We start from the raw sequence: 27,811 nt of genomic DNA, 5'->3' as shown, positions 1-27,811 counted from the left end.
CCCCTTCCCCTGGCAGCTCTGGTCCTGCCCACCCTGCCTGGTGTGCCTCTGCCCCTCCTCCTCCCCAACCCTCCTTCAGGATCCAACCTCAACCCTCCTCCTCCAAGAAGCTTCCCTGACTGCTCCAGCCTATATAGGTTTCCCCCTCCCCGAGCCCTATGCCCCCAATAAATTCTAAGAAGGATCTGAGCCCAGGAGTTTGGAGAATGATGTCAGGAGATCCATCAGTAACAGAACAATCCTACTTTAGATTAAGTTCCCATACACAGCACGGTCTGTTTACACAATTGTCCTGATATGATTATTAATAGCACCCCCTCAGGCCTGTGCTGGGACAAAGGAGGGCTGAGGCCGAGGGGGCAGGGCCCAGAGATGATGCCCCGTGAGTCTACACTGGGCGGCCAGCAGGGCATGGGAAGGTGGGTGCTTATCACCCAGGGCTCCACTCCTAGGACAGGCGGGACTTTGCCAACCTCTCAGATGTTCACAGGCTTTGAAAGAGAAAATGCCTGATAAGAACCCCGATTGCCCTTATTTGGGGCCACAGGAAGGGCGCCAGGTTTAATCTTAAAACCACACCCGGAATCAACAGTTTAGGGCCCAGGTAGCCCTGCCTCCCCACCCCAAAACTCAGTGACTAGGGCTTTATGCCTGGAGGTGGGGCAGGGCCGGGCTTCTTCAAAGAGGGGCCGTGAACCTTGGGCCTCACCTCCAAGGACAGGACGGTCCAGAGAAGACCAGGAGCCCCAGGCCCAGAATAAGGAAACAGCCTGGTGGAGAGAGCTGTGTGTGTGCGCACATGTGCGCACGTGTGTGCGGGTGTGTGTGTGTGCAGGTGTATGTGTGTGCCGGCAGTAACAGGGAAACCTGTAGCTGGGTGACCAACCCCCACAAACTGGGATCTGGGCTCGAGAGAGGAGCTGACGGGGGACACTCAGGGGGTAAGGGCTGCATTTCCAGCCGGGGACGCAGGAGCGCCTCCCAGGGGGGCCTTGAAGCCGGGCCTTGAGGGACGGGTAGAATCTGACGGATGGCAGAGCGAGTCCAAGGGCAGGAACCAGGCACAACAGAGCACCAGCAGAGGCTTTGGGCAGCGAAGGACTCTTGGGGGAAGCAGCCACTGTGGCGTGGGGTGGGTGGGGCTGGAGGAGAGATGGGGGAATGAACGGCAGGTTGCCACCACGCCCTCCCCCCATCAGATACCAGGTATATTCCCTTTAGCCCCCAAACCATCTGGTGGTCTGGTCCCTGTCCTCTGGGAAAGGGAAATTTCCCAGGAGGGCTCTTAACTGAGGATTGCCGTCTGGGCCTCAGTTTCCCCACCAGTAAAGAGAAGGCCTTCAGTGACTTCCCGAGGACATAGGATGGGCATGTTGTGGAAACCTGGGCAGGATAGTGGAATGAGACCATGATCATAGATGGCATGAAAGGGGGGGTGCCAACCTCGGGTTTCTGCAGTCACCGAGCAGCCGGCCAGTGGGGCTTTGTCCCTCTCGTGCAGAGTCGGTCGGCCAGAGCTCCCTGCAGGCTCTGGCAGTACCGCCCCGAAACCCCGGGCAGCTGGCCTGCCCACTTCCCCGCCTGCCCCTCGTCCTGCATTAAGCAATCTCCTTATCACAAATGCCGGGCATTTTTGCCTTGTAACTACAGCTCCCACAGCCCCAGAGGATTAGGACATGATTAGGGAGTAGGAGGATTCTGGTGGGTGGAGAGAGATACCTGCAAATGGACTTGGCAGCCAGATAGCCTCCTGCAAGTTTCAGGGTCCCAGAGGGCTTGGGGGCCCGTGAGGATTGTCCACAGGGCCTCTGGGAGCCAAGGCTATCAGCATCTGTCAACCCCATGCCCCCCTTGCCCCACACTCACTGCCTTCACTGGGAGCACTGGGGGAGCCCCTCAATGTGCCCCCTGCTCTGCCCCACCCCCACTCCCCTGCTGGGGGAAAGGTCTGAAGCAGAGTTCTGAGCAGTCTCGAGTCCCATGTCCTGGGAAAATGTCCCAGCCCCCGCCCACCGGCTAAGGTCATCACCTACTGTCTGCCTCTTCTCCCAACCCTCCGGGCTCCCACTCTTGGGTTACCCCCCATGACCCCTACAGACATGGACATTCAGTCTTTCGGCTCTCACTGTTCCTTTCAACTGCAAAGATCTTCCATCCAGCTCTCCACTTGTCAAAACCTGGCCCACCCGGCCAGGCCCAGGTGAGATGCTGCCACCTCTGGGGAAACTCCCCAAGCCCCCTGGGATAATTAAAAGCAAACATTCCTTGAGTCCCTGTGAAGGGCCAGGCCCTGCTCTACACTCTTCACAACTTACTGATGCACTGGATCCCCATTCCAGCCCTGAGAGGTGGAATGTTCCTCATTTTACAGATGAGGAAACTAAGGCCCAGGAGGAAGCAGTGGGTCAGCGCCAAACCCCGGCCCTCTGGTCCCGCAGCAGCTTCTCTGATGTGACCTCTCCTGCTCGTCCCTTCAGTATTTCTTCCCGGTGGGGACGATGTCCGAGTTTCCACAGTTACCCCCAAAACATCGCAAGCTCTGGAGCAGAGCTTCTTAAACTTGAATCTGACGTGAGGGTTTTGTTAAAATGCAGCTCTGATTCAGCAGGTCTGGCTGGGCTGGAGCCCGAGGTTCCGCCTGTCTAGGTGCTCAGACACTATGGATGCTGCTGGTCTGCGGACCCCACGCTGAGTCACGAGGCTCGGGTCTGAACCAGGGCAGAAGCCTCGGGTGGCCACTGCTTGCTTAACAGAGCCCAGGGCCATTGGGAGCCTCACAGACATAGGTCCTCCTCTGTGGTCCCTCTTCTGCCCCCTGACTTCCCTCTGGCTCAGACACAGAGACCCTGGGGGGCAGTCAGGTGGGCTCTGGACACACCCTTGTTTTAGCAAATCCCCAACAGCCCTCCAAGCCCTGGCCCAGCTCTGACTCCCTGGGAAGTCTTGCAGCTCTGGAAATTGTTCTTACCTAAGCTGTGGCCCTGTGGAACTTACAGAGAGTGGTGCAAATGGTCCTGCCACCACTGGTCCATCACATCCTCCAGCCATGGGACAAGGGGAAGAGATCACTGGGCTGGCAGTGGAGGAGGCCAGCAGCTAGTGAGGACTTGGAGAGAGGTGTCAGGGTGTGGGGGTCTCCTTCCCCCAGCTGTGGAGTAAAAAGGGGTGGTCTCCTCTCCTACAGCCAAGTGAAGGAAGCTCCGAGAAAACTGCTTGAGAGCTTGCCCTGTGTGCCCCGCAGTGTGGGATGGCTCACAACTCCTGCCTGGGGACACAGAGATGCCACTGCTCCCAACGGGTGGCTGAGCAGACGGGCAGGCTGAAGTGGGAAAGGTCTGACCTCCAGAATTGGGGAGGTGAAGATGTACCGTTGCTTTGCATGGCTCCAACATGGATCCTGCAGAAGGCAGACTCAGGTCTTCTTGATAGGGAAGCAGGAAGGTGGGCCCACCAGAAGCAGCAGCCGGAGCATGAACCACCTGACTCCGGAGAGATCCCAGTGATGGGAGGCCCCCCCATAAGAGGAAGTCCCCCTCAGAAGCTTCCCATCAGTGAGAACATGTTAAATGTTACCATCAAACTGGTCTTACTGCTCACACTGCCCTCAAAGCAGCAGAATCGACCTGCTCTTTCACCCAGAGACCAAGAAACAAACAGTAGCAAAAAGGAGAGTCCAATGGGAAGTTACAGTGAGAAAGACAGGCTGCTTCCTGCGCACGCCCTGAGGACCAGACCCGAGACGGAGGCGGCTCCACTCTAGGACGTGGTTGGCTCTTAACCTTTTGAGGGGAAAGGGGGACATTATCCCAAGTGCAAGGCCATGAGGAAGGCAAGGATCCTCTCCCCAGAAAATTACACGTATGTGCATGTTACACAGAGATTTTAATGTAATTGGGGGAGGGAGGCTGTGGCCCTCTAAAGCTCACCTACAGACTCCCAGAAAACTATGCACCCCAGATGGAGAACGGCCGTGAGCCAGGATGCAGACCTGGCCCAGCACCCTGAGTTCGTTCTAGCTCTGGGCCTGGGAGAGCTGGTGCCAGGCTTTGCCCATCTTTGGTTCCAGAAAGCTCCAGGCAAAGGGCGTCGAGCTGCAAGTGTACCTGTCTTGGATCCCAGATCAGTGCCTTTATAACTTTTTGGAACTGGTCTTCTCAAGCAATGCTGGGAATATTTTGACTTCTCCGGCTCTGCCAATGCGACCCTGGTCAGGAGGTTAAGTGAGTTTCATTGAAAAGACAGCTTTCCTTCCAGGCTGATAAACAGGCTGCTGCAAGGAAACCACCTTCCTCCGCTGGCCGCTCAGCCAGAGCAGCCTGTCCCTGGCCAAGGAAAACAAATGCATAAACATTTCTGGGACATATAGGAAGCAGTTCTGCTGGACGCCTGCTGAGAGTGGCCACTGGAGTTTACATAGCAAACCCCGCCGGGGCCTCTGCACAGTCCGGACAAAGCACTCCCTGCCCTCACTTCCCTCCGGGCTCCTCCCTGACGGTCCCCAAAGACTGACGGTGGCCACAACTCATGCACAGCCCAAAAGAACACCAGGCAGGCTTGCTAGCTGGCAGCACCAGAGGCCAGCTTTGCCCTGCACACCTCACACTTACAGAGAAGAGGTCTCCTTTCAGCCAGCACTAGTGACACAGCCTCTGAGCTGCTTGTATCCTGAGCCCCAGGGGTCACACGGAGGGTGGGGACTGGCCACCATCCAGTATCTACGGTCTTCTGTGGTCTCTCCCTGGGCTAGAGGATGGAGTGTCCTGGTTCCCTTGTGTAAACACCCACCTCTGCGGGCACTGCTCAGAGTCCCAGCCCAAGCACTCGCTGGGCCCGGCAGGGACGGCATGGGACTGCAGCCCCGAGGGCTCTGCTGTTACGTGGCCCATTGCTTCTCATGCAGACAGCCGTGGGACAGGCCACTGGAGGCGGGGCTCGGCCTCTGGGTCCCTCCCCCAATCATGGTGTTGGGAGCCACTGCAAAGGGTTCCCAACTTCAGTTTTTGGCACCACTCTCTCTCTGGTCCTTCTCACCAGCTTCCCGTTGCATTTCTACACTTCCTCATATTCCTCCTGCAATCCATAGGATGTAAATTAACAGAATGAAGGTGGCTTCAACTGCACAAATCCCCTTCAGGAGTGATTGTTTTTCCCATGCCCACCTACCCCATCCTGACTCCAGAAGGCGAGGGTCTCCACAGGCTGCCCACCCACATTTTCAGCAAGTTTCTGCACATGCCCCACTACAGGCACAGGGGAACCACACCTGGTTCCTCTGCTCATCCCCATCTTACTGCCCTCGGTGGCCAAGAGGCCCCTCCTAGAGGGTCCTTTCCCTAATATCCACTTGGCCAGGTCCAGCTGAACCTCCAGGTCCACATGACTATCCCCTCAGGGCCCTGCAGGAATCCAGGCCCATCCTGAGATGGGCTCCTGGGGGACCCGAGCTGCTCCTGGTCAGCACAGCTTATGGAAGCTGGTGCCTGAAAGGTGGGTCTGATCAGTAGAAGTCAGGCTAAACCACAAGTCCAGCCAGGAACACCACAAGACAAAAAAACATCACTTGCCTGCAGAGACCCTGGTTAGGTGACATCTTAGCCCACAGGTCACCAGGGCTCTGGGGCCCTTCCATTGGGACTCTTCCCACCCCAGCCATGAGCCACGCAGATCTGGCACTTCCTTTGCGGCAATAGAACAAATGTGTCTTGGCTCTTGCAGTGGGTTTCACTCCTGTTTTATAGAAAGCGAACTACCAGACAGAACGAGCACCCAGGGTCCCAGGCTGACCATATCACAGGCTTGGCAAGGGGTGGTCCAGCAGGGAGTGAGGGATGCAGGCGAAAGGTAGCCAAGGGCCAGCAGCTGGCCTTCTTCCTGACTTGGCATCACAGCTCCACTGGGAGGGAGCCACACAGCAGCAGCACCACGGGCCCTCATCACAGTCCAGGGCAGGCCCTTCATGGAAAGGACAGGGAGGTTCTGGATGTTTCTGCAGCAGTGCTGGCGCAGGTGGGGGTGACACCCTTCTGAGAGACTGGTCCCTGAGGCCTAGGGCTCAGCTGTCACCCGTGTGATGAGTGGAGACATAGGACTCACCCACATGAAAGCTCACAGGATTGGGTCTGAGCCATTCCAGTTAACGGATGCCCCCTTCCACCTAAGAGCAGAGGGACAGAAAAAGAGTCAGAGCTGCAGGCCTACAGAGGGGCCATCTCATGCCCTCACTCACCCACAGAGGGGCCATCTCATGCCCTCACTCACCCACAGAGGGGCCATCTCATGCCCTCACTCACCCACAGAGGGGCCATCTCATGTGCTCGCACACCTGAAATTCTTGTCTTGAGGTCTTGGAGGAGTCAGTTTCCACCCTCCACCCTCACCCCTCCACACTGGCACACAAACCTACACTCCCAACCCTTACAAAACACAAATGCACCCAAGAGCCTGGAGAGCAATAGAGGGTCAGGTCACTCATTCATTCCTTCCTGCCATGAATTCATCAAATCTCCTGGGTGTCTGGCCTTGCGCGGACCTCGGCTGATGTGAGATCCACACACATATGAATCCAGCCACTTTCCAGGGGTACCTGGTGATGGCATTTTAAAGGCACAAGGGAAGAGCTAGATACGGGAAATCCTGGCGCATTCCAAATGCAGAGGGGGGTCGGTTGCTGGGGTCCAAAAGGTGCAGAGAGAAGTGCAGCAGAGGGTAGGGAACGGGCAGGACCCGGAGGCCTTGTGAGGATTCTGGTCTTTGCCCTAAGAGCCACAGAGGGCTAGTGAAGGTCTGTGGGCCGTCCAATAAAACACAGATATGCATTTAAAACAAATACCATCTGACACCCTAAGAAGCACTGAGCATAATTAAACTGTAGCCCAGGCTTAGATACCATTTAATGGCAGTTCAAGTCCCAAATCAGTTACTATATGTGAGACCACGACATTCCCCAACGTGTGACTCATACGTGGCACTATTTTTCAAAAATGACTCAGAGAAATCACATCTGTGGCAGATGGCACATTCCTGCAGGCCTTGGCATTGGGTGTCTTACACATACACGTATACCTGAGATGGTATGGGCTGGGAAGCAGGTGTTACGCCCCCCACAGCGCTGCTACAGTGCAGAGTCTGAGGCTGGGGTCTAGAAAAGCATTTCACAGCACAGGGTCTGGGGGGGAGGGAGGGAGCAGATGTTTTCAAAACCTGAAGTTTTTCTCCAGGACAAAGTTCAAAATGGTAACTTTCACAGAGGAGGAAGAAAGAGAAGCTTTTCTCACTTTAACTGCACACCTGCATCAGAAAGTCCAGCAGCCAGAGACTGCAGGGCAAGGGAAAGGGAGGGACGGCCTCGCCCAAAATACAACGGATGCCTTTCCCAACAGAAAGCTGGGAGCACTGAGGGTTTCATCACACACCCAGCACTCTTCATCGCCATGAATAACCTTGACGCCCACCGAAGCTCTTTCCTTCCTCAGCTTCTGCTCTTTTCTTCCTTCCTGGCTGTGCCTGGCTGCGGGCACCGCATCCCTGCCCAACTTAGGCGGAGAGGGACGGCCTTCTAGGTACATTCTGCTCTTCCAACTTACCGTTCTCATTCCAGACTGTGTGTTCCCCTGCTGAATACTGTGCCTACTTTACACCATTCCGTTCCCCTTTCAAATGGGCAAAAAGGCTTCTTGTCCTTCGGAGGAAAAAATCTTAGCGGTATTTCCGTGCTTCGTGCTGCCACAGGAAGGCTTAGTGCAGGAGATGTCTGCAGAGCCCGCTCTGGAACAATCAGTGCATTCCCGCGGCTCCACCCAGGGCGCTGGGGGCAGGCCGTCCACAGCCGCGGGAATGTGCGGGCGTAACGCTCAGCGTGGTCTGAGCGAGACGGCCCTGCCCCGGGCCGCGCAGGGCGATAAGCACCCAGGAAATCTCCACCTGTCCACATGTGAAGGCTGAATCGCTCCTTGTAAAAACACTCGGGGTGACAGGCTGAGATGGGGGATGGTGGACAAGCTGCTTGGCACGAACGTCACGCTGCTTTAGGAAGCAGGTCCTCCCAAACTAGCTCTGTGTTCTCTTCCGGGGCATCGGTAACGCCTGTGATACTAACAAATCTCACCCCAAATGAGGTTATGTGGCTTTTTGGCCACCTAGCCTTTCCTTCCTGCACGACCGGCTGAGTGGTACCATTGCACTGCCTGCACCACTTGCTCCTGGGATCCTTCAGAAGCAGGGCTGGGTGCGCAAACATGTTTGCATACCTCTCTGGAAGAGGCCTTCTCTCAAGAGTGACTGCTGGAAGAACTACCTTAGTAAGACACATTCCACACCTAACCCGTGGACAGAGATGCATCACCTGCACATGCTCATCCACAGGCCCTGCCTCCCCTTCATCATCAGTTCCGTCACATGAATCAGAGGGTCAGCATCACTTGTCCCATTGGATGTGGGAGAATGAAGTGATTCTGTGGAGTCTGGGTGCTTCAGACTTTGTCCTAAGCTGCTGTGTGTCAGCACTAAGGTCCATCCAGAGGGAGCTATTAGGTGTCTAGGGGTCCATCAGCACCCTCACATGGGACTGTACCTGGAGACAACCCAACCTGGCTGGGAGAGGGTGGACTGCTCCTGGGTGCTAGTGCCCACTGCCTGCACTGTTTGTGCCAGAGCCTGATGATGTCCCCAGGTAGCTAACAGAGGTGCAGTCGGTAGGGAAGGCAGATGCTGTGCTGGCTTGCAGGCTGAGCAGGTCTGGAGGTGAGACAGGCTGGGAAGGCACGGTGCTGAGCACAGGTTCCCAGGGACGAGGCTGATCCCTGTGTCCGCTGCATAAAATAGTGCTTCAGAAATCTGTAGCCACACAACCCAGGGCTTAATTGATTCTACCATGCAACTTGAGATGTTCAGTTTTCTTTCTCCTTTCATCATCTTTGCAGTTTTGAAGCATGACATTAAAAAGCTTTTACTGTTCTATGAAGATTTGTGGGTAAGCATCAGCCTCTGTTAGCTACTTACCGAGCTTTTGGACTCTAGGGACACAGAAAGGCAGCAGAAGGGAGGCAGGAAGGAGACAGATGTTCTGTCCACAGCCAGGTTTGCAAAGGGGAACTGACTGCCCACACCATGGTGGGTTCTCACCCCTAATCATGGCAAGAATGAGGGTAAGAGTCATAAACGGACCAGACTGTCTGTATTCCTGTAAGATTCATCCTCAGCCTGTCCCTCAAGGCCCTCCCCATCCCTCCCCATCCCTCCTAGCCTGTGTTCTCCCCACTCAACAGGTGGGAAAATTCGGTGCAGAGCAGAACCAAACCTTCTGGAGGTCACGCGATGTGACCTCATAGAGCAGGACTCGGCTGAGGCCAGACTCTGTTCTGTGTTCTTTCCCGGCATCCTGGAGCTCAGTGTTCTGTGGGCCCAACCAGGTACAAGGATACCTGGGGCAGGTGAGCCTAAGGGCTGCAGGGCAGGGACTCAGAAGACAGCAGCTGGAGCAGTGGGAGCACCCAGTGAACCCTCCTACCACAGGTGACCCTCATGTGGGTGGCGGACAGCAGGGGAGCAGGGCACGGGGCTCCAGTCCTGGGAAGGCAACATTCCCAGCTGAAATTACATTTTCAGTTTCTTGTTGGAGCCTCCAAACAGAAACATCTGTGGCCCAGCCCCAGGCCCCAGTTATGAGTCCTTTCCTTTTTTTTCTGGACTGGAGACAACTGTTTCATTCTCTCCCCTCTAGCTAGGCTGGGAGGTTGAGCGGTCACTGTGTGTCTTGTTGGGAAATGACCATAAATGAGCCTGTTTTGCTGAGATGGTTAGAGAGCAGCGGGAGGAAGGGGGTGGGAGACAGGCCCTAATTTCCTGATACAAGCGAGTGAAGGTAACAGGAGACTCTCTGAGGCCGAGATGTGCGTCACACCAGACAGTAGAGATGGCATAGGACCTGAGGACTGTTCAACTTAAGATGATCTTCTCCAAAGGCAAAACCCCAACTCTGGTCTTGTGCAATGTCTCCATGGCAACAAAGCCAGGTGATGGGAAGTCACACTGCCCACTCAGTGACCTTCCCCTGGGCTGGGACAGCTCGAGCCTGAGCTTTAGGCCCAGTGCTGCGTGTGACTAGAGGTGTGGCCCAGGGCACAGAGCTGCACTCTGAGAGCCCTGACTGTGAAAGGGCGGGCCATGCCTGGTGGTGAGCAAGGGTCGATTTGTGGATCCAAGGTGCCAGCTGGCCATGTGTGTGATGTGCTCTGTGCTGGTCAGGGCGAGTGTCGGATGTCCTTCTGGGCAACAGAGCTGGGTTTGAGGGTAGACAGTGCATCTCTCCCTGGACTGGAATAGAGTGGATTCTGAACTTGACTTCTATTTGACTGTGAACTCTGAGAGCAAGAACCAAGTCGTATCCAGCTGCTTCTTCCATGGAGTCCAGCCCAGGGTTCTATGGGGCTGAAGTGATAGGAGGGGAACCCACCTGCCCACAGGTTCATCCTACAGTGAGCACAGCACCCAGACTCACCTCAGCAGGTGCTTGGGATCTGACTGGCCTTAGAAATGACCTGAGCTTGGGCCAGGGCACCACAGACTCCCTTCCCATCAAGGCAGGGACTTTACTGGAGTGGGACTTATCCCTCAAAAGGCAGGCCCATGTCCAGCGGGTCCTCACTGACCATAAAGGCCACTTCCCCAAGTTTCTCCCTTTGAGCTGTTTGAGAATCTGGGATGAAAGCAAAATGCAAAACCTTTGTAATCCAACCCCTCAGAGCAGGATTCCGGGAGGCTGGGCCAGCTGTTTCCCATTACAAAGGAACGTTATCTGATGGGGACAGAGGGGGGAAACCCAGTGGTCCCACTCCACCCACTCCAGTTTTCCCGGAATAACGCTGGGAAAAGTCTCCCCATGTTAACTGCCAAGGTAGACCCCCAAGGCAGGGCAAGTGATGGGGAAGTGCGGCTGGCAGACGGGGTTCCAGGAAAGTCTTAGCAAAGCAGGGAGCACACCTGGAGGGCAGGGGGATGGGCAACCAGTGGGGCCAAAAAGACAGTCCTCCAGGCCCTGTGCGGTGCAATGAGCCAGATGTGCCAGATGCAGGAGGGTCGGCACTTCCAGTGAGACATCCAGTCTCACAAGGCAGCCAGGAAGGGGGGCACTATCTTTTCAGGCACCGGAAGTGTGGTCCTTGGGGTGTGGGCCAGGGATAGCAGCACCAGAAGCACCTGGGAACTACTCAGAAATGCACATTCTTGGGCCCCACAGTAGACCTCTCAACAGAAGCCCTGGGGTGAATGAGAACCAGTGGTCTCTGTTTACCACGCCTCCTCCAGGAGGTGCTGCTAAAGCCTAAGATGACATGCTAGAGCACATCTTCCCAATGGGTGAGCCAAAGCCAATACAGGAGTACTGGGACATCAATCCCTCAGCCACCGGGAGCTGAGTGGGGTCTGCACCAGCCAGAGTCCGCAGGCCAGTTGTCCCTAACCCTGGGTGCTGCACAAATATGATTTCCTATCTGTGACAAGGACAGGAGGAGATGCCAGGGCTCAGCCTTGCCCAAGCCCATCCCGCAACAGGGAGCAGGGACAGGTGAGGGCACAGTGGACCACCTGCCCCAGGCCGAGGACATGCTCCTTAAGGAATGCCGCCTCCCACATCATTCCACATGCCATCATTTCACTGTTTCACTTCATGGCACATGGCCATGAGTGGACAGGGGGAGGTCCTGGGAGAAGGGGACAGCTGCCAGAAGAGGAGGAGGTGCTCCAGGCCCATGTTCACATTCAGATGTCTCTGGACTGAGACCCCTGACAGAGCAGAGCCCCAGGTCATTTTCAAGCACTTGCCAATTAGGGCTGAGCCCAGGAAGTCCAACCCCAGGTCCATGGGAGGTGCTCGGAGAGTCCAGCAGCAGAAGCTCTCTTGGGAAGGAGGAGGACCTCCAGGTGGGGCAGGGGAGAAGCTCAGGGTGGTGGGCTGCCCCTGTGAGGGGTGCAGGGTCAAATGCACTCTCAGCTAGGACCCCCGGGTCCAGAGGTGGGCGGAGTCCGTGCCCAGGGTATGGTCCAGAGCCCGGCTTGGCAAGCCTGCCTGCAGGAAGGATGGCCTGTGGCCTCCCACCCTGCCCTGCAGAGGCGCCAAGGCCAGCGTCACCTCCTTTCCCCGCTGCTCGCCCTTCTCTCATCACTCTAATGAGTGGCCCTTTGTACATGAAAGGAAAGCGACCTCCACGTGCCTTTAATCCTCCCAATGACAGAAACGCCAGCACATGACCCCACAGGAATGCTTTGGCCTTGGCCCAGTGGGCGGGCAGGTGGGCAGGTGAGCAGACAGACAGATGGATGAGGCGTAATGGGGATGTCTCAGCATCTCCCACGCCCTCGCCCTGTATATGTGGTGTTTTCTTTCTCTATGTGGCTCCATTCAAGGGCCTGTTTGCCTGCGAGGGGACAGCGCCCCTGGGCTCCCGGCAAACCCTCTGGATCTCAGAGCCACAGGGACTCAATCATCACCTTGTCTCTCCGCCCCAACCCTGATCACTTCACAAACAGGGAAATGGCAGTTCCACCTGCGGTCACACCAACTCACAAGTGGCTGAGACAACAGTAACGAGAGCTGCTTACAGAGCTCTTGGTAACATCCTGGGCACCCTGGGAACCCTGTGAGCCAGGCACTGCCATGATCAGGTCTGTTGGTGGGTCTTCCTTCCTGCAGGCCCAACTACCACACTCCTGCCACTCGGGTGAGGCTCTACAGCCAGAGGTGACCCAACTCACTTGGTCCTGATGCAGAGCTCGAGGGGCGGGACGAGGTCTCCATCTCCATGCTCAGGAACAGTTTGGGTGGTGTCTGGGGAGGCGAGAGGGAAGCACACGCTCAGCCCAGGGCCCAAGCTCACCCTGAGCTCGGCACTAACAACTGAACTCCCGAGTCCCAACTTTCCTGGCAGCTGCCCCTCCTCCCTCCCTACTGGACGAACCTAGTTCCTGCCCCTCATTTTTCACCTGGACACCACAGCCCTCTCCTCACTGGCCCCCACCTCCAGTCTCCACCCCAAACTCCTGCCCCCACTTCAGCTACCAGAATAATTCTCTTTAAAAACACATCTGATTCCACCACTTCCCTGCTCCAAAACCTCCCAGGGCTCCCTATTGTCCAGAGAATAAAACCCAAACTTGTTGGCATGGTATCCCCGGCTCTTCAGTACATGCTCTCGGCCTCGTCTTATACCCTTAATGCCATCAGTTTCTCAGGCCCAACTCTGGCTCCCTCCTGCAGGACCCCTGACACCTGCCCTCTGATCCCCCAGCCCTGACACTCAAGAGAGTCTGCACCGTTCTCTGACCACCCTGCACAGCTATGCTAAGGCCCGTTTCCAGCCTGGCCTGGATCCCCAAGGATGCGCAGGGACAGGGTGGGAGGCGGCGCACCGACAGTCAGCCGAATGGGCTCCTGCTGGTTGGCCAGGCCGTCGTAGTAGTAGAGGTCGAAGAGCCTCTCGGTCCTCCAGTCGCGCAGGAGCTCGGGCTGCAGGCTGAAGAGCACGCTGAAGTGGCTCTCGCTGCACACCACCCAGATGGGGACCCGCGGGGTCTTCAGGAAGCAGCCGACCTGGCGAGGGGAAGAGGGCGGGGATGCACATGCATCACTCCTCATGGTAACACGCCTGCCAGCTGCTTGCACACTGGGCTGTGCCCTTAGCACCAAGAGCAGGGAGTACAGTCAATATAAGCAAATGTTTGATGAGCAAAGGCCCTCATGAGAGAGGTGAATCAGGAACTAGGTAGGACTTTCCCTTGAAGACAGGTGGGGAGAAGGGAAAGGGGGCCTCTGGGTGAGCAGGGAGAGGGGAGGCTGGGAGCTGGGACTCCGTCCTGGTGAGGGGCTCCCTTGGAGAGTCCCAGCAGAGGAGGCCATGGTAGAGGGGTGGGTGTTCAGGGAGCAGATCCATGGCACATGCACTGGTCCCTCAGCCCTGCTGCTGTCCTGCCTGCCAGGGGGAGTCAGATGCCTGGTTGGCTTTACCCCTCAGCCGGGCTACCCTCTCTGCTTTCTCTCCGTCACCTGTGACTCCCATGGGTGCCCCTCTCCCTACACGGGCCCTGGTTTATTCAGCTCTGTACGTGCTATGAGCTGGGAGGGCTGATTATGGCCTAAATCCCCACCAGCCCTGGGAGATGTTTGCTTGCTCAGGTATTTACAGAGCAGCCTGTGGATTAAGGAAAGAATGGGAATTATTTTTCCAGTGGGGAGAAGGGCATACTTTCTACGGACCCGTCACAGAATAGTGGCCGGCAGTCTCCCTCGGGCCGCTTGGAGCCCACCCGGGATGGACTCTGGGCTGGCATGCCTCGAACAGGGCTGTGCTCAGAAGGCCCTCAACCAGGTCCCTGGTGAAGAACTCACTCGTGAACAGCCATCTCCTCCAGAGGGTGGGAGGGCGACCTTTACAATGTGTTCATTTGCTCTCTGTCCAAGGCCCTGCCCCCACCTGGCCGGGGGCCCCTCACTCCAGTCCCGTGCGACATTACGTGACCACAGAGCCCGCTCCTCGGTGGGATGCAGGGGAATTAGATGTCTTAAAGGACGTGGCTGGACGTGCCCAAACCCCACTGCAAACTTGGCTTCCGTTCCAGGCTCAAGAAGCTTTTCTGGTGAGGGCGTCACCTCGAACCGGGAGCCTGTAGGCCGGGGGACCCAGGGCTCACTCAGGGCAGGAACAGGAGCTACACAGCCTCCAGGGAGCCTCATCTGCATGATCAGTCACCCTGAATTTTCCAGCCGAGGGACAAAAGGGCAGCTTGCCATTTATACAGTGGTCAGAGGATTAAGGACAAAAAAAGCTGCCCAGAGAGTTTATAAATGAGTTTTCTCATTCAGGAGCCTCTTCCAAGTGGGTGACATTTTCCAAAGATGAAATTCACTTCCTTGGGATTCTGGGGCAGCTGACCAAAGGCCTGGGGCAAGGAGGGGATGGTGGGGGCGCGTTTCCTCCAGCACGGGCTGAGGCTTTCTCCTGGCGGGGGACTGTGCAGCACAACCAAGGACTCCTTTTCAATGAGGGTTCTTCCATCTTTGAAGGGGGGGTGGAGGGTATGAACGTGCCAAGCCCATCTGTGGACTGCGGCTTAGAAGCCCTGATGTAAAAGGATCAATGTTTGCTTGCTGGAGGGTTACAGTCTGTCATCTCCGAGGGTGACACCCATGAGGAGCTGGCTGTCCAACGGCAGCCCACACTGTAGCCCCACCCTCACGGCCAAGCTCTAGGATGATGCGAGTCAGATGAGCAAGACCAGACCAGTGGGGTCACAGAGAGCTGAGGAAGGCCCCCAGCCCCAAGGCAGAGGAGCAAGCATCACCTTGCTGTAGGGGTAGAATCCCAGTCTTCAGCCAAGCACACAGCAGCAGACAGGGGTCTATGTGGGTTCAAGGATTCAGATCTTTGAAGGGCCTGAGTTTCTATTCTTTCCCCCCCCCTTTTTATTGAATTTATTGGACTGAAATTGGTTAATAAAATCATACAGGTTTCAGTTATACGATTTATAACACATCACCTATCTACATACTGTACTGTGTGTTCACCACCCCAAGTCAAGTCCCCTGCCATCACCACTTATCCCTCCTGTACCCTCTTCCACCGCCCCCACCCCACTATTTCTCTGGCAACCACCATACTGCTGTGTCTACAAGGGTTTTTTTGTGTTTTCTTTTTGCTTAATCCCTTCACCGTTTTTACCCAGCCCCACGGCCCTCTCCCCTCTGATAGCTGTCAGTCCACGTTCTATCTGTGTCTGTTTCTATTGTGTTGGCTTATTTTGTTCACTAGGTTCTACATGAGTGCAATCATATGGTCCTTGTCTTTCTCTGCCTGGCTTATTTCACTCAGCATAATGCTCTCCAGGTCCATTCATGCTGCTGCAAAATATAAGATTTCCTTTTTTTTTACAGCCGCATAGTAGCCCATGGTGTAAATGTCCCACAGCTTCTTCATCCACTCATCTACTGATGGGCACTGGGGCTGCTTCCAGATCTTGGCCACTGTAAATAACTCTGCAATGAACATAGGGGTGCATATATTCTTTCAAATCAGTGTTTTAGGTTTCTTCAGATATACTTCCAGAAGTGGCATCGCTGGGTAATAAGGCAGTTCCAAGGGCCTGAATTTCTTCTATCAGCATTTTATTCCAAGGGAAGGATGACCCCCAACTGATGTTCTCATCAATTACCCTCAGCAGACCAAAGGAACATAGTTTACTTTTTGACCAACGCCCTCAACGCAAGAATGAAACCAGGGCGCACGGTAAGCCTGGGGATTCCATGAGTGCGGCCAAGGTTACCCTCTCGGCCGTGGAATTTCAACCTGCATGCTTTCAGAGCCCACCCAGGGTGTGATGTTCTGGTGTTTCTCACAGGCCATGTGGCCACATTCCTGGGCTCCTTCCAAACACCAGCACATCCAGGAAATAACCATTATCACTTTTCTACACAAGTCTTTGGAACCCACAAGTCTGCTTCCTGTCCATGGATGGGGTGGGGGTCATCCAGAGAGACCTGGGGACGGGGCCACACCACGTGGCCCATGAGCACTGGGACAGTGCACCTGCACATGCGATCATGCAGGAGGGGTGTGATGAAACCAAGCCCTACCGTAGAACGCTGGTCTCCATCCGCTCTGCAAATCCAATTGCCTAGCACTGTCTGAGTGTCCCCTTGGGTGACTGTGTCCCTGGTTCTGGGGGTGCACAGTGAACGAGGCCTCGTCTTGACCCTCCAAGAACCTGTGCAGGGCAACCACCACAGAAAGAGCTCCTGCTGCCCTCCTCAGGACACCTCTTACCACGTAATCAACCAGAGAGCAATGTCTTCTCTGAAAACATGAAAACCGAGGCTCAGGGGAGGGCCCACAGCAGGCTGGGCCAAGAACACAGGGCCCAGGCCTCCCCTGCCCATGCTGCCCGAGATATGGTCACACTACCCCGTCCAGCTTCCCTTGGGGATCTGGCCCTTTCCGAGACCCTGGCTGCAGTGAGAGAGGAGGTAGAGACTGAGACACTAGCAAACAGACTGAGTGAGGCCTGATGAGGGTAGAATTACGTCTCCCAGAAAGATATGTAGAAGTCCTAGCCCACAGTACGCCAGAATGTGACCTATTTGGAAAATAGAGTTGTTGCAGATGTAACAGTTAAGTGAGGTTAGTGGACTAGGGTGGGCCCTTAATCCAACGCGAGTGACATCCTTACAAGGAAAGGAAAAGACGCACAGGAAGGAGATGGCAAGGTAATGGCAGAGGCAGAGACTGGCGGGGCAGGGAGGGCAGCAATAAGCTGAGAACACCAAGGATGGCTGGAAAACACCAAAACCTAGGACAGACAGGAAGGATTCTCCCTGTAGGTTCCAGGGGAAGCATGGCCTTGGCAACACCTGGACTCCGGGCTTCAGCTAGGAGACAGCCTGTGATCCAGGACAGTGAGACAATGCGTTTCTATTGTTTTAAGCTGCCAGTTCATAGTGCTTGGTTGCAGCAGCCCAAGGACACTAATACAGGGCCTATAAGCTCAGGTCCCAGTCCCTGGAGAAGACACCCCCACCATACACACACACAACAGTAGCAGCCACTCTGACCCACAATCACACAATAAACCCCTAGAAGACCCTTTCCAACAACCTCTCCCGGAACTTGGTGTCGTCTGGCTCTGGGTGTGAATTTAGTGCCCAGTACCCAAAGGCAGTGAAGCCGCACTTCCTCCCAAAACCCCCGTGAGGGAAACTGAACCCGAGTTTCCACAGCTCCCCTTCCCCAGCCTCCTCGCTGGTCACAGGGAGCCAGGCTCCGAGTCTCCGAGACCTGTCCTGCTGGTACCTGGCACACGTTGTAGTGCTCAAAGAGAGACAGGAAGCCAATGTCGCTGCGAGCGGCAATGCCTTTGAGGAGCGTGATGTTCCCGTTCCCTGAGTCCAGCTCCAGCACGTCGTTGAAAACATTGGACACGGCTCTCCCGGTCAGGAGCAGATTGACAAGTTCCTGTTGATGAGAGAAAGGGAAAGGCTGATCAAGGGGACACCAGGAACAAGGCAAGAGGGTGGAGAAGGAAGGAAAGCAAGCGAGGAGGGAGGCCGAAACCAGAGGGGCTTAGACTCGTGTCCCACGGGCCCTCAGGGGGAGCTGCCGGCTCTCTCATGGAAGTCACTCAGGGCACTTGTCAATCTATTCCGAGAGCATTTATCAAGTACCAACGGTGCACAAGGCCCTTGGGGGGTGTCCTGCGGGAGGGGAGAATAGCTCCTGACCTTGGGCCTGGGGTCCACAGTGGGGTTCCAGGTATGTGCCTGCATGTTACAGAATGTGACTGGGGCTAGGAAACTGTACTCAGAGCGTTTGGGGGCCCAGGCTGACACAGGACCACATGACTAGTCAGAGCAACTTGGAGAGAAGTGACATTTGGGTGGGTCTTGAAGAAGGGTAATTTTTTAAATATCCCTTTTTATTTTGAAATAATTTTAGACTCAAAAGCATTTGTAAGAATAGTACAGAGAATTCCTGTGTACCCTTCACCCAACTTCCCTCAGTGATAACATCTTACATAACCGAGCACATTTACATAACCAGAGCACATGAGCAAGGCCAGGAAACTGACAATGGTGCCGGACCAGTAACTCGATCCCAGGCCTCACTCGGGTCTCACCAGGGACGGCGGGGTCTGCAAGAGGGAAGGGAGAGCAGAGGGCAGCAGTAGCAGGGATGTGGGTCCTAGCTCTGTCTGTAGCTTCATCGGCTGCATGGGATCCGGATTCAGTAGCCGCATGACTTGTGCCCCACACCCAACAGGTCCACAAGTCTGCTGACCCCAGAACCAGGAGATGGTGCATCAGGGTGACGGGAAGGGCCCTTCCTTATGCAGAGCATCTGGGGATCCAACCTCCTGTTAGGAATGGGGAAACTGAGGCTCACAGATGGGAAAGGATTTGCCCAAGCCACACGGCTGGTTAACAACAGAGCTGGACTTTCACCCATGTGTCCTGGCTCCCTGTCTGGTGGTCCCTTCCCTCTCCACTTACTTGCCACCCTCAAGGTACCACCTGGCAAACCAAAGATTCGAGCTGAAAGAAACTGCTAAGTGCTTGCTGACCACTGAGCAAAGAGTCACGAGAGCCTGGACTCAGTGCTGGGCGGGCAGGACCCTCGGGCTAGCCCACCTCTTGCCAGGGCTGGCGCAGGGCGCATGGGAATGGCCATTGCAGCCCTTCCTCTGGAGGGCAGAGTTCACAGAGTGCTTTCCTCCGAATCGTGAGAGCGGTGCCCCCTAACAAATCCCTCTGTCAGCACTGAGACCCCTGCTCCACTGACAGTAAAAAAGACCTCTGATGGCCACAGAGGGAGGTCTCGGGGCTTTGCCGTGCCCTTGCAGAGGAAACGAGAAGGAATTTGGAGGAAATGGCAGCTCTGAGATACTGCACTTCAAGGGCAGTGGCTGCTAGAAAGACGGCCTTTCCAGACAGGTTCGACCTTTCCAATCCCTTGAAAAAAAGGCTCCTGCCCCCCATCTGGGGTGTCTCAAACCTTCCCCAGAGCAGAAAGCCTTCTTGAAATGGGGGTGAAGGAGCCACAGGCTGCTCCCCGCCCTAGACTCACAATCGCACAGTGGCAAAGCTCAGTGGTCAGCAGCCCCTCGTTACTCAAAGGGTGGTCTGAGGACCAATGGCATCACCCTCCCTGCGTAGCCTGCTAGAAATCAGAATCCCTGGCCCCAGCCCAGACCCTGAAGCTGAGCCTGCTTGTCAACAAGACCTTGGGGGTTCATATGCACATTCAAGTTCAATGAGCTCTGGTCTGGACCAAGCATCTCACTCCACCAATGAGGAGACTGAGTCTCAGGGAGGCAAAGATAATCACCCCAGCTCATTCCACAAGAGAAACAGCCAATGCAGCTCAGAACCTGGCACCCCAGCCTCTCCTGCACCCCTGACCTGTGTACAGTAGCTGTGCGCTCCAATCAGGTGGCTGGTAGGGACGTCGAAGTCCTGGCGGATGCTGGAAAATATGGGAAAAGTAGTGTTAACATGTCTCTGCCTGACTCAGGCCATTGGGCAAACCTCGCTGGGTGGCCAGGGACTCCCTTGGGCTCCAGGCTGAGGTCCAGAATGCCGGCTGGGGCTCTCTGCTCTGTGTCCTCCCTTGGGGCTGGAGGCTGGGTCTTCCTGAGCCACCCATAGTCTCTCTAAGCAACAGCCTCCACTCTGGCCTCACCGGGCCCTCTGAGGACACAGAAGAAAGGCCCCTGGGTTTGGAATGCAACACCCTGCATTCACTTCCCAACTGTCACTAATGGTGGGGACTGGAACATCGTCTGCCATCTCGGGGCCTAGTCTGTGAGTCTGTTAAATGGGAGGAATGGTCTAAAGTAGTAGCGGCCACCACCTGGGCCCTGTACACACATTGCTCCTAAACCCTGAGAGAGAACCAAGGCTCAGAGAAGGGCTGACTTCTGGAACAAAGTGAGAAGTCCCTTTGCCAAAAGAAATCCCTCAAGCCAAAAGGAACGGGCTTCTGGGACTTACTCCTTTTATCTACCTGAAATCACTCCCTGGGGAGATGGAGCACTATTGTTGAATACAGCCGGGGACAGGTAAACAGAAAAGGAGCCATCGTCTCTCTTTTTTTTTAATCCTCACTGGAGGATACTTTTTCCACTGATTTTCAGAGAGAGTAGGGGAGGGAGGGAGAGAGAGAGATACATAGATTGGTTGCCTCCTGCACATGCCCTGACCAGGGACAGGCATTGAGCCTACAACCGAGATATGTGTTGTTGGCCAGAATCAAACCCAGGACCCTTTAGTCCGAAGGTCAACACTCTAACCACTAAGCCAAACTGGCTAGAGAGGAGCCACCATCTCTTGACCACACTCAGAGGACAATAGTGCCAGCCCTCCAGCCCCCCAGGGAAATAAACATTACTATACTTTATAGACATGGGGAAAAACTCGGAGACGTAACACCAGGGAGGCAATGTGAGGCTGTGACCTGGATGCACACGGCCCTGGCACATGCCGCCCACCCAGCCCGGTGCCCCGGCCAGCATGCCTCCTTCACCCCCAGCTGACAGAGAGGGTGGAGAGGAGGCCTGGAGGCAGGAGGGCTCAGCAATCATGTTTGTTTTTCCTTTTAGTGGAAGAGAAGAGAAACCTGGTCTCAATTTTATGCTTTAAATCTAAGATCAGTCCAAAACCCTAACACACACACCCTGGACCCTGCGTCCTTCCCGACTGAGGTTAGAAACCCGAGCTCCATGACCTCTGCAGGAGAAACGCTGTCCTGTGGTTTCTAATAACCATGGCCAAACAGGGCCGGTCGTAGTCCATATGAGAAGACAGGCTGGGGTTGGAACTATGAGTCCCAGCTGAGAACCACAGAGGCCTGGGGCCTCAGGAAGGGCCCAGAAGGCCTGGGAAGGAGCCCACTGTGGGGGACAAATGGCCGAGGGTTGCGCTCGGCTGGCACGAGCTCAGGCTGGAGAACTGATGGAAACGTTCTCCGTGGTGTATACGGGCATCTTCTGGAGAGAAGAAAATAACCTCAGAGCGGCGCAGGGTAGGCTGATAAGCATCGCTGGCCCCGAGCCACCAGGAGCTCGCAGAAGCAGTCTGATCTCTGTAATCTCCCAGCCTCGTGTTCACCCAGCGGGACTGAGAGCCTGCGTCAGCTGAGAGCAGAGGGACAGGCAGAAAGGACAATGGGAGGAAATGGTAATTGCATCCTTAGGTGCAAACACGATGGGAAATTCAGAAGTGGGCTTGGATCTTAAAAGGGAGGAACATCTGTATTTCACGTTAGGGCATTCGGAGGACGCCAAGGAGCAGCTTATGGCTTAAGAGATTTACAACTTTGGCAAATCTAGATGCCCAGACCTCCCTCCAGGGGAATTCCCTGGAGGACTGAGTGTAGAGGAATCCTTGAGCGAAGGAACAATGGCCTCCGGTCGGCCAGCAGAGAGAGGAGGTGGTTCACATGGCAGGGCTGCACGGGGCCTGAGCTCTAGCCCCAGTTAGCTGTGTGGCCAAAAACCTCCCCTCTCTAGGGCTCAGGCTCCCCTTTTGAGGGGCTCACACAAGACAAGTGGTGTTATGGGCTGGATCGTGCCCCCCAGAATTCATAGGTTGAAACCCTAGCCCCCAGGACCTCAGAATGTGACTGTATTTGGAGTCTGAAGCTTTAAGGGGTGATTAAATTAAGTAGGCTCGTTAGGATAGGCTCTAACCCAATCTGACCGGTGTCCTTTTAGGAAGAGGGCATTTGGACACACAGAGGGACACCAGGGCTGTGTGCACAGAGGAAAGACCATGTGAGATCAGAGAGAAGGCGGCTGTCCTCAGAGGAAACCAACTCTGCCCACACCTTGATCTTGGATTTCCAGCATCCAGAGCTGTGAGAATAAACTTCACTGGTTCAGGCCACCCAGTCTGTGGGACTTTGTTATGGCCGCCTGTGGAGCTAATACGAGGGCCTCCAACATCTCTTTAGACTCAGAGCCTTTCTTCAATGGACATCTACATGCAGAAGCCCCAAGTAGAAAACTCGAGGCAGAGCTGCTCTGGCCGAGGCTGTGCAGACTACTCCCCCCTTCCTCCTTGCTAGCAGCCCCTGCCGCCCCTCTGCTGAAACCCTAGTCTCTAAGGTCCTGGGAGCAGGAGCAGGTCCTAGAGGGATTGCCTGAGCTCAGAGGTTCCTACACTTTCTGGGCTTCTGAGCAACAGGCTGTGACAAGCCCTTCCCTGGGAATGATGACTATTCCACTCTATGAGAAGGCTGTCCATCTGGGGGCTGGACAACGCTGGGCCCCAGGAGAATTCTGCACAGCCCAAGGACCCCAACACCAGGCTGGTGACAGGAGCCAGGAGGAGCCAGGAGGGGCCACGACCAGGAGCTGGCCGGGTCTGGGATTCCAGGAAGCAGAGTGAGGGGAGCCTGCATGGACTTGCCCAGGGTACGGACACTGACGAGGAGGAGCTTGGCCCTGGCCACCTGCTGTAACTTTCCGCAGCATTCTGGGAACAAAGTGCCAGCACCAGGTCTGGTTGACGGCACAGCCACAGGGTGTCCAGCTCACTCCTTGACAAAGGAGGGGAACAGAGAGCTGTGCCCAGGATGCCAGCAGGGACTGCCTCTCCCACAGGAGGGCCCCACAGACACCGCTGACCAAGGAGCAGAACTAAGAGGGTGTCAGGGGTGGCGGAACCCTCCAGGGCTCAGCATTCAGACGGACAAGGGTGCCCAGGGAAAGAACAAAACCAGCCCCGTGACAGAGACCAGCCCAGATCCAGCACCGGGAGCCAGGCCCAGTGCTCCCCTGCCTCTCTCAACTCCACCCCCATCACATGTTTTGGGGGCAGAGGCTCTGCCACTGAGCAGCTCAGGACACCCAAGCCTTGAATCTGCACAATCTCACCCCCTTTCACATACACTATCCCCTCTAAAGCCTGTGGGGCCAGGAGGGCAAGAACTACCATCTGTGTTACTGATGGTAAACTGAGGCCCAGAAAGCGGAAGGGACTTGTGGTCACACAGAGTCAGTGGGCCAGCACTGTGTCCTCAGTATCAACATCACAGTGTCTGCTGTGGCCTGAAACCTGTGATGGTCAGGCAGCTGGGAGCCCTGAAACTCCACTCCTGATGGGGTGCAGTTTGTCCCCTAACCCTAAAGCCGACTCACATGTGCCTGAACAAGTGAATGAATGAATGAATAAATGAATGAATTAACCTGAGCAATTCCTTTGAACAATGAATCTGTCCAAGTGGCCTAGAGACATGGTTCCAGCCTATGGTGGACTTGCCATTCAACCTAAAATCAAGTCCACAAGGCGTTGGACTGGCTGAGTGGCCTCAGGCAAGTCCCTGCCTCTCTGTCAGCTATGTCCTCATTTATAAAGCCAGAGGGCTGGAGCAAGGGGTCTTTGGGGACCTTCTGGGATGTGAGTGAGTATGCCTGGCCCATGACTGATATTTAAAATATCTTGCTTAAAATAGGCAGTAATTAACCTGGGAGGACCCAACCAGCTACCTCCCCTCCACCTGAGCTCTAGGGCCCCAGGCCCCAGGGGCACTGCCACACCCCTCAGGGCCAGCTCCTGCCTGTCCTCCCAACAGATCCTCCCCCAGAGACTGCACTATCCACTGTACTCCCCAGCCCCTGCAACAACCTCCAGACACAGCCCCCTTCGTGTAGTGGGACTTCTGTTGACTTTTGAGGACAACATCACTAGTGCAGAGGGCAGCTGTGGAACCACTAAGAGAACCTGGGCTTGGAAGTCAGGGAGCCCTGGATTCAAATCCAGCTGCTTACCAGCTGCTCCCCTCTCTGAGCCTCAGTTTCCCTACTTGCGACACGGGTATGATGACGTCTCCTTCTATTACAGGTTGCTGTGAGAACTGAGTGAGATAAACTGTACAAAGCACTTGGCATTTGGTAAATATCGCTTCCTTTTTCCTACAATAACAGCAATGATAACAACAAACCCAAAACAATGAGAGGTCATGATTCCTGCAACCTCAGCCTTTCATACCACGGCCAAGAACCCAGAATAAACAGAGGACTTCGAGCGGTCAAAATGCAGCCACGAGCCTCTGAGAAGGGATTTCGGTTGGGCGGATACTGTGTTTTCCCAGGAAGGCTGAGAGGAAGTGGGCGGAGTCAGAACACCTGGGTGTCAGGCCCCCTCTGCCACCTGCACTGTGTGGCCTTCGGCGAAATGCTTTCCATCCCTGAGCCTTGGGTATATCACCCCTGATGGGGACAATAGTATACACGGTGTCCCAAAAACATGTATACACACTTTAACAGCTGAGAGCTCGCTTGATGTTTCTTTCTTCTCAGCCAGACTAAGCTCTGAACAAAGGAAATTCATCCTAAAATGCTACTGGAAGTTTGAAAATGCAGTTGAAGTACAAACACTGCCTTTATAATTATTCACACGGTGTACCAAAAAAATGTATACAGACTTTAACAACTGATAACTCATTTAATTTTCATTCCTTTTCAGATTTAACTGATTTGAAATAATGGGTGAAGCCAGACTATGCTTGAACAAGAAAACTTATCCACTAGACTTTTTTACGGGATACATAAAAGGTAAAGTTTACTGCTCAAAACTAGCACAGTTGACAAATTGAGGGCACACAAATCCTGAAAGAAGTGATTCTTGATGTTTGCAATTCCATTGCTTCGCGTCATCAGCAGTGCCTGGACCAGAACAGTCATCAATTTGAAAACAGGCATTGGCCAAAAAAAGTATTTACTTCTGTAGATTCTTTTAAATTTTGAAAATGAACTGTATGTTAATAAACACTGATTTTATAATCATTCAAAGTGTGCATACATTTTGGGGGGACACCCTATGTAACGGCCTCAGAGTGTTGTTGCAATAGGTCTGAGGCCATAGAAAGGCCTGGCAAGCTGCAGACTGCTCCACAGGGGCTGGGGAGGAGGGGCTAGGTAAGGTCCAAGAGGCAGGGCAAGGGGTATGGAAGGAGAGAAGGGAAAGTAGAGATGCCCAAGCCCCTCCCAAGCGGCCTTCCTCCTCACCACCCACCCGTCCTCCCACATGCCGGCCCCTTCCTCCCCAACCAGACCTTGTACAAGACCACCACTGGTCTCTGCCTGCTCCACTCCCACTGTCCCCCTTCCCACACATCCCTCGGGGCCCTGCAAAATGTCACTCCTCCATAAGGAGACACCTCCCTTGCCCCAGGACAGATGTGCCCCATCTCCCCTTGGACGTCCCCTTCCTAGAAACACCCACCTAGGAAGCTGCTCTTCCCGTCTGCCTTGACCCTCCAGGAGCAGGGACTGTGAGGGCAGGTCACGATGTCTCCATCTGGCCCCTGGTGCCCAGAACGGGGCCCTAAACCTTCAGGTGCACAGACCAGCTCTAACTCCTGTGAGCCTGGCCACACCCATCCTGGGAGCAGCTGCAGGGAAGGCCACAGTGAAATGGCCTCCGGGAGCTAGGTCCTGAGAGGTATACAGAGGCAGGTGGAAGGAGGCTTCCTACCCACGCAGCAGAGGCTGGTCTGAGCAGAAGAGTCTTCCAGAAGGGTCCTCACCTCTCCCTCCTCCCAAGGCCTGTCCTCTTTGGCCACCCAAACCCTTCATGGAACAAAGAGGTATATAGCCCTTGGCTGAGTAGATAGGAGTGTTGGATGCACTGAGGATCAGGGGACCCCCCCGCACTGCCACTAACTCCAGTGTGTCCCAGGCTTGGTCACCCTTTGTTGTCGTGGGAGGTGAGCCCAACATTCAGCCTTTAGTCTCAGTGTCCATGGGCAGACCTACTATGTCAGTCACACCAGCTGCCGCTCACTGGCCATGACCTGCCATCTCAGCAGCCCGGGACCAGGCTTGCTTTTGCCCAGACCACAAGGGCAAAGATTAAATGGAGAGTGAAGTACGGGGACAAGCATCTGGTCCATAGGGGCCGAACGAGGGTCCTGTTTCCCATTTCTCCTCCTCAGTGGCAGACACAGCAGAGCAGCACCTGCCACTCCTCCCCCAGCACAGGAAGGGCAGCACAGGCACCAGGTCTGAGGCTGGCAGTGATGCTGTTTGCCAACCTGCCCTTAAATCCCGGGAGCCTTGGTCCCCACAGCTGTAAAATGGGATAATGGCCCCAGGCCGGTGGGCCTGCCCCTGGGGTTCCCACAAGCCCCAAAAGCTTTAGGTGGCAGCGAGGGCCCCTTCCTTTTCCCTCCACAGGGTGAGGAACCTCACTGGGACGCCCAGAGGGAGCCAGCCAGAGATCCACAGAACAGCGCTCCGGTCACTGCATAGGAGCTGGCGGCTCCCAGGGAAGGGACCAGGGGAGGAAGGAGGGCTAGTCAAGGAAAGAGGGGACAGGGGGTGGCATCTGCTATTTCCAACGGCACAGTTTGGGTCTATCTCCCACCCAGCACCTTGGGCCTTTGAGACACATTTGCTGAAGTGATCATGGCTCCCCCGAATCTGAATCAAAGTCGAAGGTGATTTGGAGTTCATTGAGGAAGTTCCTCCCCTTCCGTTCCCCGCTGCAGTCAAAAGACCTTGGCATGTAGGGTAGGAAGGGCTCCTAACCATCCTGTCCCGCCTTTCATGTTACACGTGGGAGACCCAGGTGAGAGAGGCCTCGCTATTCCGGGATGGAAGAGTTCAGGTGGGGTGACAGAGGGTGGAGAAAGCAGACACATATCCTATCTGTCCTCTCCCATCAGCACAGACACGTGGGACCACCAAGAACCTGGGATTCTCAACAAGAATAGCCCCTGCTCAAACCCTGGCCTGGAGCCTGTGTGGGCCTCCACTACAGCCCAGATCTGACCCAGCCCCACACTCACATCTGCTCTCCTGATACAGCCCAAACTCCCCATTCCCGACCTGCTATCCCATCTCTTCCCGGCCAGTGTGGTAGGCCTCTGTGGTTTCCTAGCCCCTGTGTTCACATGCCCCATGAGGCATCAGGAATGGGGGCATGGCTCCCAGCAGGCACAGGGGTGCTAGAGAAAGGAGTCCCCCACCAGCCCCTGAGAACACGGCTGAGACAGAGGAAAGGAGACTAAAGAGACAAAAGAAAGAACATCAGGTCCCCGAGACACTGTCTGGGCTCCAGGTCCAGGCCCTCCTAAAGCCCTAAGCCTTTGATATGAGCCGATCAATAGTGTAGTCTCCAGCTGACACTGGCTAAAAACTGAGTTTCTGTCTCTTGCCTCTGCACAACCAAAACTCACGGTTGGCTTTCATTTGGGGGCTGTTTCCACAAACACGTAAACTGTGCTGCTGTTGTTGTTTTCATGCTTGGACAGAACTGGAGAGCAACAGA

At 55.2% G+C, this 27,811-nt stretch overlaps 1 protein-coding gene and 1 pseudogene across 1 annotated transcript in view; both read right to left on the bottom strand.

Annotated features, from left to right (window-relative positions):
- Nucleotides 1-5,291: 5,291 nt before the first annotated feature.
- The window catches only part of MINDY4 (MINDY lysine 48 deubiquitinase 4), an 80,316-nt gene continuing 57,796 nt past the window's right edge, over nt 5,292-27,811 (bottom strand). The window contains exons 14-18 of the mRNA XM_087821244.1: nt 19,937-20,000; nt 17,832-17,993; nt 13,402-13,582; nt 12,748-12,820; nt 5,292-6,154 (exon numbers count right to left, since the gene is read on the bottom strand). Coding sequence (XP_087677370.1) covers nt 6,106-6,154; nt 12,748-12,820; nt 13,402-13,582; nt 17,832-17,993; nt 19,937-20,000 — 529 coding nt within the window. The 3' untranslated portion in view covers nt 5,292-6,105. The remainder of the gene's footprint in view (nt 6,155-12,747; nt 12,821-13,401; nt 13,583-17,831; nt 17,994-19,936; nt 20,001-27,811) is intronic.
- Nucleotides 7,589-9,107, bottom strand: LOC148092304 (oxysterol-binding protein-related protein 9-like; annotated as a pseudogene).

This window comes from Miniopterus natalensis, chromosome 10, assembly GCF_054644295.1.
Source record: "Miniopterus natalensis isolate mMinNat1 chromosome 10, mMinNat1.hap1, whole genome shotgun sequence".
Taxonomy (NCBI): Eukaryota; Metazoa; Chordata; class Mammalia; order Chiroptera; family Miniopteridae; genus Miniopterus; species Miniopterus natalensis.
The sequence above is the reverse complement of the archived record's forward strand: the minus strand, read 5'-3'. Positions and strand labels throughout refer to the sequence as shown.